Raw genomic sequence first — 16759 nt, forward strand, 5'->3', positions numbered from 1 at the left:
CTACACATAGGAACCGAACCACTGGATGTACAGATGTGAAAACTGTATTGAAAATTTTGTATTTTACCCAAAAAATTGCAATATTCCTCTAAGTAGAAGTCATACACATGGCTTAGTCCCCTCAGTTCAGCCATGTGTGTAAGTCATACACATGGCTGACCTGAGGGCACTAAGCTAGAGGGATACCAACTTAGGCTGACTGAGGGGAGAGAAGTAATGCAGAGAGAAAGTGTGGGCAAATGCTCATGCATGTGTGCACTTGTACATGTGCCTCGGTGAGTGTACATGGATGTGTGTACCTTGCGTGCTGCCTGCTGGCACCGTTTGAGGGCTCTGCGTCTCAGCTCCAGCTGAAAACTGGGGTAAGGCTGAAAGGACGGGGTTCCCTCTGGGGTCTGCAAGAGGTTAAGAAGGCACATATTGCTTACTTATGCTCATTTGACATCTCTGATTAATTTATATTGAGTGCCTATCAGGAGAGCCACAAAGTGAAGTTTAAATGGAGTTTCAAGTCAACTTAGTGTATTCAAACGACAGTAGATAGACTGAGTTGGATTGTGTGTGAGTTTAGCTTGTATATAAAGGGTTGATGTATTCTCAAAGCTTTCTACTGCTTTTGCTTTTCTTCTGTGCGGTTCATTTTCCCACTGTCCCCTCTATTTTGATTTAAAGTAATATTCTGTTCCCCTTAACTTCCAGTACCTATCTCACAGGTTCTAAATAGCTTTAACTCACTTTCTCATCGGTTCCAGGGACTTGTTTATCCTGCTGTATAAATGACCTTGCTCTATCTTCCTCAGTCAGTTCAGACAACTCAGACTGACTCGCTCTATCCCTGTATGCTGCCCCCACATGTGGATAAAGACTTCACTGAACAACACAAAAGCAAAGAGAGGCTCTTCTCCTGAACAATATGGTGCCATGACTCAGATCACAGCAGACCTTCAAGGTGACTGTTCTCCTGACTGACTGAAAACCCAATTCATGTGACTGTATACTGGGATGAATGTCTGTGTTCTGAGCCTCTAAGAGGGCTGACATATAATATTCTAAATTGTGCTGTTTGAAGGAAAATGACAAAAAAAAAAAAAAACAAAAAAAAAAAAACTAATGGCTAATGGCAAATAATTACAGGCTATTGCAGGCATTGGATTTTTGACAATGGCATCCACACTGCCCGACTATTTGCTATCTCTAGATCATCACTTGCACGATCCTACTGTCCTGGAAGCTTGACACAATCTTAGTATTTGACAAGTTAAAGCAAAACTCTCATCAGATCCTGCTCTAGCTTAATATAATGCATGCGTGGTGTAACAATCTTTGGAGTCTCCTCAGCTTTTAATATTCTCAGTGCGCTTACAGAGATAAAAAGAGGCTCCCCATGCAGGATGCGCTTTGTATAGGTGATGCTTGCTCTGTTGTTTAAAGTGCCCACCCCCCACATTCCCCACATTTTAAATTGCAATTAACGATTTATTGAATCTCATGGGGGTAGTAAATATTTCACAGCATGTAATCAAAATCCACTCATTTTCAAATCTGATTTTTTAATTGAAACAGCCACCTTATAGTGTTCTGTTTCTGTGGCTAGAAAAGTCGTCAACATTCGTAAACCACAGAAATGATAAATGCTTCCCCGGGGACCATTTTCCCTGGCGTAAGGAGCGTTTCACTCCAATTTCAAGCCATCAAAACACGACAGTGCTGCTGCTTTTAGGAAAACTAACGTGGACAACTTTATTACGGTGATCGAAAATTGGTGTGAAGAACGTTTGAAGTCTCTAAAAGTTCATTTTTATATCTTAGTATGAATGGAAGAATGAATGGAAACAAAAAGCTGGATAAAAGGTATGAAAAATGATACTGGAGTTCTAAAATACCACTGCTTGCTTTGGGAAAAGGTCAAGTATATACATTTTGTAGATATTACTCTAAACATGCAGAATCACTGGTGTGATCCTTCAAGGTATCATTTTCTCTGTACATGCACACACTGGAATTATATCACATAGATTTATACAGTGTGACCCTCAAGAACTTGTTGAAACTTGGCAGAGATGCTCTGTGGTCCAGCTAGAAAGTTATTCACTCGCTCCCACCTCCACACCACAGTGACAGCTAGACATCACCGCCTCCAAGGACTCAGGAAGGACAGCAACCATTTGAAAACAAAACGTGACATGCAAACTGTTTTGTATTCATAGCGCGGGAACCTTGTTTTTCATGTTATCAGAGAGGCACGCTGAGTGAAATGTGAAAAGTTTTCAATCCAACTGGGAAATTATTCTAAACACACACACACACACAAGACGTTGTTTGGAAACTGGAGGTTTACCTGCCCAACTTCACAAACCACCCGTCTGCTGGAAAGCTGAGGCTCCTTCGTGGCAAAGTCCACTTGATTTAGATCTCCCCTCTTAACCTACACAAACAACAACAGCAATAGAAGAGGAATATTACTGCACAGAGAATATATTGGTTTGGAGGGTAACCATAAGCATCACAAAAAGAACAGACATGGTCCACAAAAATCCCAAAATTTGTGTTTTCATTGCAGTATTTCCACTGTTGACTTGAATTTATTTGACTGAGAATAATAATATTGTACATTCTAAACTGATACCATATCTTATTATATTTTGATATTGGGTTCAGACATACTCTTTGACCTAAACACTAACATGGCTCAGCTGTCACATATAGGTCATATATGTTTTTATTTGCAACTTCGAGCTCTCATCTGATTTTATTTCAGATATCTGACTCCTTAGTTGTCTGGTGCTGAAGTTCACCATGTTTCTAATTTTCTACCGATCAAAATTCTTAACAGGCAGTGGCAGCAGTTACAATGAAGGAAAGAAGGAAAAATAAACTTCAAAGAATCATGAAATTCTGTGCATGAAAACGGGAATGTATATACATAATAGAAATCAATTGCAAATTGCGTTACAACACAATATTAATCAGAACTAAGGCTTTCATGTTTCCGGCGGTGGTAGAAGGTGGAGGTCATAAAAGGCAAATGGAAAATCACTTCCCAGATGTTTATCCTCTAAAGACAAACAGAAAACTGTTGACCAAACAAACAACATTTTCTTTGCAACATAAGCAGTACCATTGTTTACATTAAATACACACAGCGATGTTACAGTGATGTGGACGTGCCACATTTGAAAGATTAAAAAAAGACTGTCAACCTTTATGTAAGGCCCTTACATAAAAATTCATACAATTACAAAAAACTCATGCCAGTGACAGCACCATGAGTGACCACATACTGTACATTATGTGAAGCTATGAAAAGTTCATGTCGCATAATCGTAAACCATATTGCTGTGGTTCAAACAGAAGAAGAGGGGTTAACTGGGGTTGTTTAAGTTCTGGCCCAGACTCAAGATTCAAAAAGGACATGAAGCAAGAAGATAAACCAAAAGAACAGCTCTTCCCTATCATAAAAACAACACAGTTCCAATAAAATATCACAGCGTGGTGATATGAGGCTGTAAACGGAGAGTGTGGAGAAGAGAACGACAGAGACAGAGAAAGAGTGTGTGAGTGTGTGTGTGTGTGTGTGTGTGTGTGTGTGTGTGTGTCTGTGTGTGCACGCATTATAAACAGTGAAAGTGGAGAGGAGATAGAGGAGGAAGTACTGTTAAGTGTCACCGAGTTCTCACAACTATTAATTTGTGAGGAAAACACACACACTCATATTTCACTGCTGATGTTACTCTGGCTGAGGCTGCGTAGTTCCTTGGTGGGTCTCAATAAAATCAATCACAAAGACAACATGACTTTTTAAGGACGCGCTGAAAACCACAGTGTCGATCTGATAGTGCTGCATCTAAATCAGGTTGCATCATTGGTATGCGTTCAGTGTCTCGGAGTGAGGACGCTGGTCTAGAATAAATGATCAGTCAACACTCACCCGGCAAATGTCATGTTTAATTAAATGGTAAAACTGACCTAAAAGCCTTTTATGAAATGGTCAATTGCAACCAAGCCAGAATTATCTATTCTATTATGAACATTTATAAGGAAGGTCAGGATTGTGAACTCCAAAAATTAAAATCAGTTAGACTACATCGAACATATAAGATCTGGGTGATGATAATACTCAAACCTTTTAACCAGGTAAGCTGATTAAGAGCACATTAACATACTAGAAGACGTACACACACACACACACACACACACACACACACAAGTTGTTCAGGATAGCTTCATTGGATTGGATGCACATCCAGTGCCGTGCTTGCTGCAGGGTATTTTGGTTGTAGCGGTGTTCAGTTCTCACCCACTTCCTCCAGATTGGCTGAGATTTTTTTTTTTTTTTTTTTTTTTTTTTTTTTTCCCAGTAACCCTCATTAAAACGTTAAGTCAATTATTCATTCAGCACCAGTTTGTTATTCAATTTATTTAATAAGAGTCTCATTCCAGTCAAGCCTCCACCTGAATTTTGAGCAGCTATAGGAGAAATAGATTAAGAGCCCTTCAGTTTCACAGTTGTGTAGAGCAATTTATAAATCTATGCAACGTGAGTACTAATCTTACCATATGTTCATGCAGAGCCATCTCTCTCTCCTCCAGTATCTGCCTCTTGGCTTGGTCTGACATGGGGTCCTTACCCAGGTGAACTTGCCTGAGTGAGTGAAAATGTTTATGAAGTAAGTAAGTAAGTAGGCCCAGCGAACTTTAGGCCATTCGCAGAGTGAAATCTCAGTACAGCCTACCATCTGAGGTGGTTGGCTCTCTCCTCCTTGATGTCCTGTTGGACCTTTTTCACAAAGAGGACCTCCTTCACCTGTCTGTTCTGCAGGCCCACCATACTGCCACTGGACATGGCTATGGTAAAGGGAAGAGCAGCACAATAACAAGAATGAGGCAAAGAAATACATGGCTACTGATTGGAAGGGGATTGGACTGGGTGGTTATAATGAGTTGCTGGATTGATTCCTGGTGCCAACACTACCCAGCACTGCTGAAGGGCTCCTGAGCAAGAGGACCCCGTGGAAACATACCACGCTGCTCCAAGGGTCATTCAAAACTAGGTAAAACTCTCTACTCTCTACTGTGTGACACAATTGTGAGTACAACACAAATATACAGTACAAGTATGTAGAAGTTCATACAGCACTCACTACCCTCACTACAAGTGATGTGATAGCATGTGACATGCAAGTGGGTCATGCACACACAGTTGTCATGGAGCTTCATGACAGCTGAATGAGGGCAATGGGTTGCCTGTACCTTCCCTCAGGTCTTTATAACTGAGTTTATCAGTGTCTCTGATGAGCATCTTGGACACTCCTGCATGGCTGGAGACGTCCACAGGAGGCTTCGGACCAGACTTAGCTCCAGCACTCAAATCTCTCACCGTCTAGAGCGTGATTAGAGGGAAAAAAAACATTTTGAAACACATACCCTGTGCTTATTGTGTGTTTCTTCAGAAGTGCTGTAAGAAAAATGCCAGCGTTGCTCTTGGATGTGTGAAGGTATAGTAGTGATGTCTAGAATAGATGGTTTTATTTTAATAAAGTATCAAATGTTTTTGGCTCTGTCATCTGCATAGGTTCCACAACTAGGCCTTATAAAAATGACAGATGTGGAACCAAAACAGGAACTGCCTCTAAATGGATTCAGGTTGTTTAGTCAGGTTTAAAAAAAAAAAAAAAAAAAAAGGCCAACATTTTTCCACAATGCATTATTTTACTGCTTATCAAAGTAGCCTGTTAGACACAATGTGAAATATATCCCCTTTTTCCCCCAAATGTCTGATGTGTAGTATGATAAATATGATCTGCATTGAGGAAAGATGGATTATACACAGGGATTTATGTGTTCAGAGTTCAAACAGATTCAATTTGAGATGCATTTAATACAAAAACAACAAGACAACAACAAGTATCATTTTATTTTTGTACCAGTGATAGCTATATAAAGTACCTTAGATTTGTCAGCCTTCTTGGTTGACCTGTGCTTGGTTTTATTCAGGGGAGGCACTTGAAAGGCGGGTGAAGGCCCTCTGTATTCTGCAATCACCGCCTCCCCGCAACCACGCTCGCTTTCCAGCTGACTGCGATGCAAAAAAAACAAACATGTCACAGTAAAAATCTGCACTTATTTTAATTGTGACAGATAGTGTGCCTATAAAAACCACTAAAATAAATGTGCATGCACTGATCACTATATAATCCTAATTGGATTGCACCTGATTTTCAGGCTGCACAAAAGTTGTGTTGTAAATATTGTAAGTATCAAGAAGAACAAAAGCAGTGGGTACAAAAAAGCTTGATATTGAAACTGTGGCATGTTTCCGTCCTGTTTTTGGGTGGGGGTAATTTCAGTTTTGAGATCGAGATTCACTCTTGGGTCCTTAAGGGATGCTGCAGTCTAAGATTGGCTCTTAATTGGATATGTATATTATGATATATGGACAGTTGGTGGGGGCTGCATGGGAGCTGTGCAATGAGGCCAGATAATGAATTTTCATTGTATTTGCATTTCTGTAGCTGTCGCCAGTGCAATTTTCAAGCTGTGAGGGACCACCGTGTATATGAATGTAAATCAAGTCCCCTATATCCTCCACGCAGCCGGCTGTGATACTGCAGCCACTCCGTCAGCCTTTTCTCTCACCAGTGTTGGATAACAGACATCAATGTGGGCACACAAAACTCACATCTCTGAAACAACTGCTTGCTTGATCGCTCTCTGCACCTTTTGATAGCTGGGAACAAAATTTGACTTTTCAACACGTCCTGATTCAAAAGTTGGCTACTGTTACTGTCCTCTTCGTACAAGACGGATTACCATCCAGGCCATGTTTTTTGTTTTTTTTTAGACTGCACAGTACGTGAACTGAATTGCGACACTGTTTTTGTATATATCTGTGCGCCTGTCATGAGGTTAGGTATTTAAATATCTGTGGTGTTGCCAACGCTCAAACTTTTGGTGTGAGACACACACTCACAGGTACAGTCTCACGCTCCACAAACACACGTCATACCAGCTTAAAATAGCAATTATTTAAAACTTTGATATATAGCAAGATTCAGTTTGAGTAAAGTGAAGACGCTGGCCAATGAACCATATTTTTTCTGACATGATGAAATCATACTGGCACATAGATGGCAAGAACAGACTGTGGGTTGGCTCATTCTGTCTTGGAGCATCGCTGTGTGTTGCTTTCTGTATGCCTAACACTTTCTGAATACACAGACCAAAAGTTCACAAAACACTGGTTACAGATCAGCCTCTGCACCACAGTTATGCTTGTTTTAGCTGTTAGAAAGTACTACAGCTGTCCACAGGTTAATTTTGTTGAAAAGACAAAAAAGAAAAAGAGAAAAAAAAAAAAAAAAACTTCTGAGCAGATCAAGAATAGCAGCTGTCTCCTCCTCATTGTCTGTGTTTGTCCTCTTTGGCAACCATTTAACACAATTTGTCAAAAAGCATTTCTCACTGCTGAGTTCACTTTTTCAAAACAGTGAAAATGACACAAAAAATATATTCAGAGACCAAGGACAAAAGTGACATATCGGCTCTCCTCCACATGGCTGGATATATCACAGATTACAGAGGATGTGCAGAGTATAAGATTTTTCCCGAGTGTTTTGCCAGAGAGAACATGAAGTGTGTTGCTGATAACGTGGCCGAAAGAAGACAGACTGAAGTAAAACTAGGTAGTCTATTGTTTTTCTTTTTTTCGGTATAGTGCATAGTAAAATGAGCTGTCTCATAATGTTTTACAAGCAAAAATATCATAAGCAAATTATCTGCAGCATGCAAATTTCACGCTATACTCCAGAGATCAATATAACACAGAGGCTCACTGCAGTATTGACTGCTGTTCTTAGTGTTTTCTGGTTCAGGCTAACACTGGAACAGTGTCTGTTATTTTGGTGGATTTCTTTTGTAACACATTTTTATTGTTCTTTTGAGAGATCAGCTACATTTTGTGCATGAAATTAAATAGCTAGACAGTGTATTAGAGTTGATTGTTGAGGTAATGGTTGAGAAAAGTGAGCTCAAGATTGAGTAATGTGCAGTATTTGCAACAACAACAACAAAAAAATCTAAAAAATGCGTTTTCCTCTTGATTAATCACAACAGACCATAAAACCATCTCATACTTAATTATGTTTAAAATGCAGAGTAAAACATGGTTAAGTATGTACTATAGCTTAGGTACCATAATTCTCAGCAGTTTAGGTAAAAAGTTTAATTATAGTGCGTGAGAGGTAAGTTACAGCATACGAAATAGGGCTGAAAGAGGAGGAGGCGGCGATGTTGACATTTCAAACAAATGTCCATGTGTCTGACAGGGACAGATGATGGCTAATAAACAGCTGTTTATGAATGATTTGGCTAAACAAATAATAAAGAGCTCTGGAGAAGACATGCAAAGACAAATGTTACAGCCCGTTCACGTGAGTAATCTCAATCAAGTGGGCTGACAAAAGTTAGCAGCCCTGATAGTTGTTTCCTATTTTTCTTTATAAGGTTCATCATGACGTATGGGAAGATGGTTCTATTGGCATCTCAAAAACAAACAAAAGAATTTAAAAAACAACATGCTAGTAATGCTAGCCCTCCTCATTCAAATCAACAGGTACATGTCAGCACGATAGCGGGCACCTAACTCTGAGCTCATTAGCTGTGTTCATCTTAAGAAAACAAGTTTAATAAACAGCGTAGAATTTCACATTAAAAGGTATAACAACAAAATCCAAAGTGCCGCGGTGTACTTTTAACAGAATGAAGATTTATCTCTCCTACACTCACAAAATCAGACACTGAAGGTTACAAACGCTGGGCAGTGCAATACAGAAGCCAAGTCATTCGGATATTACGATTAACATCTGTTTATATTAAAAATAGCCTTTATCTATGTCAGATAAGTAGCGCAGGGGACACTCAGGAACACAACAGTGTCAGGCATCGGTTCAAGCTGAGAAAACACTGGCCCAGAATGTATCTCTTCATCTCTCTTTGGCACATATCTCATCTTTTTATTTGGTTCCACTGCAGGGAACAACAAACGGGGTGATGGTGTTGGTGGTGGTGGTGGTGGTGGTGTGTGTGTGTGTGTGTGTGTGTGCGTTTTATATGCTAAACATCCATCGGTAGGCATATCCATCTAGATATCACCGCACCAGCTACCGAGCTATTTTCATGAATTATTAACTCCTGGCCGAGATAACACCAAGACAGTGGAGTGGATGGAGCCACTGCTGTGTGATGGATAGCACCCGCTTTCCCATGGGAACAGAATTAAACATTAGATTTGATACTGGCTGAAAAACAAGAGCAAACTTCTAATCAGTGCAGGGACATTTTCACTCCAGTGGGTGCATGTTTTCACCCCTGAATGAATCATCTACAGTTAATTAGTTTGCTAAACTGTAACAACCTGACAGCTTGTTAGCATTATCAAACAGCAAAAGAAGGAAGATGTTCCACTGAAACATACTGCGATTATTTGAAGGATTTCTGCTCGGAAAGACTAATAACTTGCTATTTATTAGCTCATCTGAGATTAAACTTTAACCTGAGCATTAGGTGAGGTAACTGAGTTAATTACATATGGCAGTTAGTTTAATTATGTTACTTTGACTCCATTTGTAGCCGCACTGGAAATTATTCTGGAAATTACATGATGTGATACGCAGTTTTCTAAGTACGGCCAGGCTTCTGAAAAATACACCAACAAGCCCAAAAATGCAAGTTACATCACAGTGCAATAGCTGCTTTAAAAGGAACAGTTCACCCAAAATGCAAAATCAAAAAACAAAAAAAACAAAAAAAAAAAGATATTTTCGAGTACCCCTAGTGCAATCTACAAATACAGATTGATTTGTGATGTTTCTATGTGATTTGGCGATGTTTCCAGTCTGCCACAATCTTCTCTCTCTCCCACATATAATATTTTGACCTGAAACTGTCAAAATATTATTTGTGGAAACACTTAACAGCAGCAGCTCTTTCCAAAAACAATGACACAGACACTCGGAATAATCCACAGTCTACAGCGGCTAAAAGTTTCATTGGGGCCTATTTCCTGTGTAAGAACACCGGGAAACTGTATCTATTTACCTCTGATCCACACCTGTTGGGTAGGAAAGATACAGTTTGCTGGTGTTCTATGACAGGAAAGAAAAAACACACAAAGAATACCAGCCAGTTTCCATTGTACTGCTGTGAAGGGAGACAGGTAAAATCGCGGCAGACTGAAAACCTCACCAAATCACACAGAAACTATCTGTATGGATGGCCTGTACTAAAGGGTAAGTGGGAAAATCTTCTTTTTGTACTTTGCGAGAACTATTTTCCTTTACTTGACCTGGTTGCAAGCAAAATCTTATCTAGTTAGCTGAGTTCATGCACTAACTGATCCCCTGCCCTCCTTACCTGATGAACAGGTGAGGGGCGGAGCTCCCGGTGATGGTACACAGGTAAGGCTTGGTGTTGAACTGAGAGACGACCAGCTGGATGGTGATCTGACAGGTCTCGTACTGGACAGGTCTGAAGGCCACCATGATCTCCATTTTACTGCTGGCTGGTATCACGCCTGGAACAAAAAAAAAAACAATCAAAACTAATTGGAATGTGGGAGTGTGTGTGTGTGTGTGTGTGTGTGTGTGTGTGTGTGTGTGTGTGTGTGTGTGTGTGTGTGTGTGTGTGTGTCTGTGTGTGTGTGTGTGTGTGTGTCTGTGTGTTTGTCTCTCATTTGTGTGAGCCATCCAGCCAAAGACTGCAGTATCAGTGGCAATAGATCCACCTCTTTCATTGTGGCTTGAGTACTTGTGTTGTAATTATTTCAAATCAACTAACTGCCTGAAGTGCAAGCATATTAAGTAAATCACTGGCTTCATATTGAGTCTATGGTGCATTAAGGACTTTACTGTGTGTCCTTTCAAATGTCTGACATCTGAAAGGCTAAGACACTACTGATAATATGACCAAAAATGCACTCCACCACTAAAATGTTTGACCAAGACGAAGCTATTTTCATAGATACCCATTCAATTCTTGTCATTTTAAAATGTTACTTAATACTGATGTGATACAGGATTACAAATGTCTGTGGTTCATAGCTGTGGGACTGAATGCTTTAGAGCTAAAGACAAAGGTTTAAAAATGAAACTCAAAGTCTATTTCTTGCTCTCTGCAAAGGCTTGTGTCGAGTTTAACACCGCAGCTGTCGGTGGCATCCCAAGTGCTGGTTCCGGCATGTGTTATGATGCTTCCCAGACGATGGATACTGCTTAGTGTCAGTCTGGCTGTGGAAACTGGAGGCGTCTTTCCAGTCCTACGGTGATGTATTTCATACACAACACATGCCGGTCTAAAGTTCAGAGAACACGCAGCTCACCTGATGGGTTATGGGCTAAATCTGGTGGGCTGGCTGTGTAGTATCAATGGAAAAGCCATTACATTTCCCACTGCATTTTAAAAGGCAGATCCTGACATTCTGAATTTTGGTCTGGCTGGGAGTTTTGTATTCTCGTTTCAAATAAAATCAAAAAACAGCATTACCACATGCAGTGCAATACAGAAGCCGAATCAAATTCTCACTCGACCAACTGTTTTTGATGTTGTGTAAAATCATTTGACAGCTGCTTTCTTGTTCGTACCTGCGAGGGGCTGGACGGAGAAAGCCTTATGGGCCTGGATAACATTCACCTCAAACTCAAAGTCAATGGGGCAGCTGCAGCTCAAGGGAATGGCATGGCTGACGCTGCGCAGATAGAGGAAAAAACATCAAAAATGGGATTATTTTTTTATGATTTGACACCAACGGGTGGATGGAGAGATGGTTGGTTGGACAAATGGATGGATACAGAGACAGACAGGGAAGCTCTCAAGCAGATATGCGGTCAAAATAACAGGAAGTGCCCATCACCACACACACACACTCACACACACACACACACACACACACACACACACACACACACACACACACACACACACACACACACACACGCACAGATGCTAACCTCTGTCCCAGCGGTGTGGCTGGTAGGTCGATATGAGTAGGGATGTGCAGGTCATCAATGACAGGGTAAGCATGAACCGGAACTAACAGGTTCTCTTCTCCCTGAAAAACGAGGGTTGAAGTGAATGACCAAAGAGATGGAGGAAGAGGGAGAGAAAGTGAAGAAATGGAGAGTGAAGGAAAGAAAGACAGACATAAAACATGAGAGGATTTGAAGTAAACATGCGGATGCAAAATCAAATACGAGTTAAAGCGGCTTTAGCTGTGTTAATATTAGCTCATTGACATAATTAACTGGTTTTAAAGGCTGCTTTACAGTAAAAGGATGCAATTTTCTGATCTTAGACGGTTCCAGCTGTTCTATTATTTGCCTATACATAGCCAAAGATATAGCAAAAGATATATCTTGATATTTGATTTTGTCCAAATCTCTTAGCCCTAGTTCAAAAACAAGGCCTGAGTTTCAATGACCTATTTCTTTAAGAAAAAAAAAAAAAAAAAAAAGGTCACAAAAGCTGGTATCCCCTGCACAGGTGCAAAATTGTGTAAAGTCATGGTCAAGTGCAAGAAAAAAGAAAAAATCCAAGAATCCAAAATGTTAAAACTTCACCACACGCTGAAAAAAAAATCCTCTTGACCCACTTAACAACAATAGAGTATCAATAGATCATTAGATTATTTGAACACAGTCCTGCTATTACAAGCAATAGACATTTGTCACCACAGTCATTTTGATGTGAAATAGCAGGTTAACACATGTGTTACTAATGATGTTAATTGGGTTCTGTTCCATTTAAGTCTCACTGAAGTTTTCCAGTGAGCCAGCACGAACAACAGCAGGGACGCCAGCTCTGTTAGACCAAACTGGAACAGAACCAGGACTCCCTTGTCATCGATGGACCCTTCCTGGCTGAATAAAAGATTGATAAACAAATAAAAATAACCATAATTAATGTGTTTACCTGCTGTTTCTTGTCAAAATGGCTCCTGAGGAAAAAAAGGTCTATGGATAGATTTCACAAAAGCGTCATAGGCTCACTCATCAATTAGGAGACCCATCAGCAGTGTGATAAAGACAAGTGGAGCGATATATCACACCTGTGATGTGCCTCCTGATTGATGGGTGAACCCGGTGAACCTTACGTGCAACGCATTTGTCAGTCCACTGCTTGCACTTGGAAAACTATGTTTAAATAAGTCTATTTTTGTCAAGTGGACCAAGAGCATTTCTTATTAACATTAACATTTTGAATTCTCTTAAAATGTTTACTCTCATATATACAAGAATCATTTCAATTTCCAAATGAGTGCCAATGAAGAAATCTTAAAGTATGTGTTCACAGTGTGTATGTTAACACTGGATGTGTATTTCTCTGCCGTCCCTTAAAGTAAGCTTGACTTTCTTTACTAATTTATCATATTAGACCACTTGATATCTTAATTCCATTGTCCATCTACAGTAATGTTTTTACAAATCCCATCCTGGTGCTGTTGTTTTACCCACCCCAGGCCCACTGGGGCAGCAGCTATTGGTAATGCCAGGAAAGAGAGCGGGGCCACCAATACTACCAGCCAATCAGCAGCCGGTGGCTCATTGATAAAGGATGAATGCCTCCAAAATGACTTGCTAGATACCAGATAGGAAGTTATTTATTACTTATGTGTATTTAAATGCCACAGACAACAGTGCATCATGTACATTTGCTAAAAAAAAAAAAAAAATGCCCCCTTTGCCGTAACAGGGAGATCCCAACCTGACAGTGCACCCTGATGCAGTCATAGAAGTAACGCCATTCGTCGGGACAGAACTGGACCTTCACTGTGTAGGACAGGCCCGGGACGAGTCGATACTTCAGAGAAAAACAGATGAAGCAGGGTAAAATTATTACAAAGAATGCTGCAAGCAAGAATCATAACTTTATATTTATGTGAACGATCAGTGACGAAGAACGTACCTTTTTTGTATAGGATGTTTGGAAGTACTTGGTTTGGGTGGGAATGATGTGAATATTCATTACTTCAGATGAGATGTTGATTAGTTTCTGAGAGACAGGAGGAAGACAGAAAAGATTAATTAATTTTCACTGGATCTTTGTATTTTGTATGCTTACTTGCAGCTATAGTGCTCCACCATGCATGGATGGGGTGAAATCAGTCCCTGCTCCAACGGGCTAAATTAAATACAGACTCTATAGAATCCAAATGAGAATTATTCAGGATATTTCTTTTTTTTTTTTTTTCAAAAACGCATAGTGTTTCTAAAGCCACAGCAGAACCCAAAATATGCCATGGACCTGTTTCTGGGTCGTCCCCATATATTATTGAGTCTTGGCCCAAGGGTATGGCAAATTTAGGTCTTGGGCTTAAAAAAATAATAAGATGTCCTGATTGAATGTATGTGGAGCTCCAAGAAGATTGAAAAATGCATTATCTTATCTAACAGAACCCAAACTGGCCATAACACCCCTGATGTCAAATATGAATTCCACATCATAAACAGATACGATATATTTATGCGTGATAACACAGCCAGTGCTCCTTTTCCAGCCATTGTTTGAAACAGACACTCTCGACTAAAATCTAGCGCAGGCTGTGACTTCTGGTGAAAACTCAGCAGCATATTTAAACCTCAAAGGTATTTTGCTCACCAGGACCTTGATGTAATCCTTCCCCAACTCAAACCCACTGAAGTGGAGCTCTGAGGGCTCAGCATGGATCAGACTGTTGCTTTTCAGTTTTGCATAGATTTCTATAAGAAATAAACACAAAACAAGGAAGGGATATAATAAGAAACACACCCGGTGCAACTTCAGTGCAACTTTTTCCCCCACAGTTGTGCTGAGTGAGCTCTGTTGAAGACTGTATTAATACCTGATGAAATCATATAATCAAAATCATGAATCATAGCTTTGTATCATCATTTGGACACTTAACGGTGAGTTTAGTGAAGTACCATCTGAAAAGACTTGTATTAAAGTTGAATTATGGAAAGCCTGCCTCAGAATGTCAGCTGATTCACATCTGGATAGTTTTCAGGTTTATTAAAATAAGCAAAAACATATGGATGCCTTAACTGTTATTATGAGGGTTAGATAATGCAAATGACACAACCAGCCCAGAAACAATTATTAATAAAGACTGCCAAAGGAAACAGATCTCAATAAACAGCACAATAAGCAGAAGTAATACCATGTTCAGCAAGCCTAACATGAACAATAATAATTTATTATATTTTGGAGTAATGCTATTGGCCTTAGTTTTTTAGTTTAATCATTGGGTTTCATATATATATATATTTTTTTTTTATCTTGCAATGTGAAGCACTTTGGGCCGCATGTTTGCATGACAGGTGCCATATAAACAAAGCTGAGATGAGATGAATAACAACAGAATCATACATCTGGCTGATACCATTATATTATATCTTATCAGAGATTTTTTCTACTGCTACAGTCCAATACTAAGCACATGTAAATGTCTGTACTCCAATTAAATTAAGTGGGTTTTATGTGGTGCATCCCTATCAGAGGGTCAGGGGGGGACTTGTTGATATGTACTTGATTCCAGCAGGTGATTAGGGATGCTGGCTCTGGGCCTGCTCTCCTCCACCAGCTGGCCCAGAGGCAGAGACCGCCTCCTCCTGAGGGGCTCCGGCAGGCCCCGCCGGGCCGGGAGGGCCACCTCCATGTCAGCTCCTTGTCACGGCTGGTTCCTGGAGGACAGTGAAAGAAAACATTACCAAAGCCAAAAAAGCAGACCACTTTGATTGGAAAAAACATAAAAAGTGTGCTACTTAATTTTGGCTCTGTTAATTTCTCATCAAGTGCAACAGACCTTTCTCACAGCAGCCATTTAGACATGAAATAGCAGGTAAACACAGGTGCTACTAATGACATTAATTAAGGTTCTGGTCCATTCAGGTGCGACAGAGTTTTTCCTTTGAGCCAACATGGCGGACACCTGGCTCTGATAGACCCAAATGGAATAAAACCTTAATTAATGTCATTAGCTGGTGTGAAAAAAAAAGTCTATTAAATGCTTTTACATACTATTCTGCACTAACGGTCATCATTAAGCAACTTAGCTTCCCCTTTTGAGTTACAACATGACATAAAAATGTTTGCACGCTATCAGAGATGAAGAAAAAGTAATGGTAACGTCTTAAAAATAAGTTAATTTTTTATCTGACTTCAATAATGCAAGCTAACGAAGAGTCAACTCAAGTTAATTAGCTTGTTTTAATAGAAAGTACGACATATATGTTGACAGCGGGAATTTTATGAGTTACTTTTGTCTTTTTTTTAGAAATTACCGCCTGTATTTTGTTGTTTGTATTTAACAAAAATAGCAATTTCCCACCTACTTTCGTGTCTGAAGCATTTTGTTTACACACTCGTGTTGGAGAGGACCCCGCCATCAAACACTGTGGTTGCCATAGTGACGCCGGGGCTCTGGAGGGCGGGACTAATGTCAAGTGGGTCGCAGCGATTGGTTGGCTAAAAGTTTTTACAAAGCTGCGTCAAGCGCGATTGGCTGAAGCCGGAACAGACCGGATGTCGGGCTGTTTTACCTTCAAGACTAAACGTTATCGCTCACCGTACGGTATCTTCGGCAGATTAATCTTATATAATTCATTTGATTATCTTGTCTTAAAAAATAAAAATGATTTGGCTTAAAAAATCACCCTCTTTATACATTTTCAAATATTCATATTTTAAAACACATTTGACAAGCCTATCATTGAATCAGAAATCACAA

At 39.9% G+C, this 16759-nt stretch overlaps 1 protein-coding gene across 4 annotated transcripts in view; it reads right to left on the minus strand.

Annotated features, from left to right (window-relative positions):
* Positions 1-16466, minus strand: part of cfap221 (cilia and flagella associated protein 221) — a 43724-nt gene extending 27258 nt beyond the window's left edge. For 2 of the 4 annotated variants that reach the window (XM_030071629.1, XM_030071604.1), the window contains exons 1-14: positions 16365-16466; positions 15559-15713; positions 14650-14750; positions 13957-14043; positions 13756-13851; positions 12003-12103; positions 11637-11740; positions 10411-10570; positions 5947-6076; positions 5251-5380; positions 4734-4845; positions 4555-4642; positions 2339-2425; positions 300-395 (exon numbers count right to left, since the gene is read on the minus strand). In XM_030071629.1, the coding sequence (XP_029927489.1) occupies positions 300-395; positions 2339-2425; positions 4555-4642; positions 4734-4845; positions 5251-5380; positions 5947-6076; positions 10411-10570; positions 11637-11740; positions 12003-12103; positions 13756-13851; positions 13957-14043; positions 14650-14750; positions 15559-15688 (1422 nt within the window). In that variant the 5' untranslated portion in view covers positions 15689-15713; positions 16365-16466. Of the gene's footprint in view, positions 1-299; positions 396-2338; positions 2426-4554; positions 4643-4733; positions 4846-5250; positions 5381-5946; positions 6077-10410; positions 10571-11636; positions 11741-12002; positions 12104-13755; positions 13852-13956; positions 14044-14649; positions 14751-15558; positions 15714-15835; positions 15878-16360 lie in introns of those variants that run through there. The other 2 variants (XM_030071612.1, XM_030071621.1) reach the window with 2 other exon arrangements.
* Between the last annotated feature and the right edge of the window lie 293 nt (positions 16467-16759).

The sequence above is a fragment of the Myripristis murdjan genome, chromosome 2, assembly GCF_902150065.1.
Source record: "Myripristis murdjan chromosome 2, fMyrMur1.1, whole genome shotgun sequence".
NCBI classification, from domain to species: Eukaryota; Metazoa; Chordata; class Actinopteri; order Holocentriformes; family Holocentridae; genus Myripristis; species Myripristis murdjan.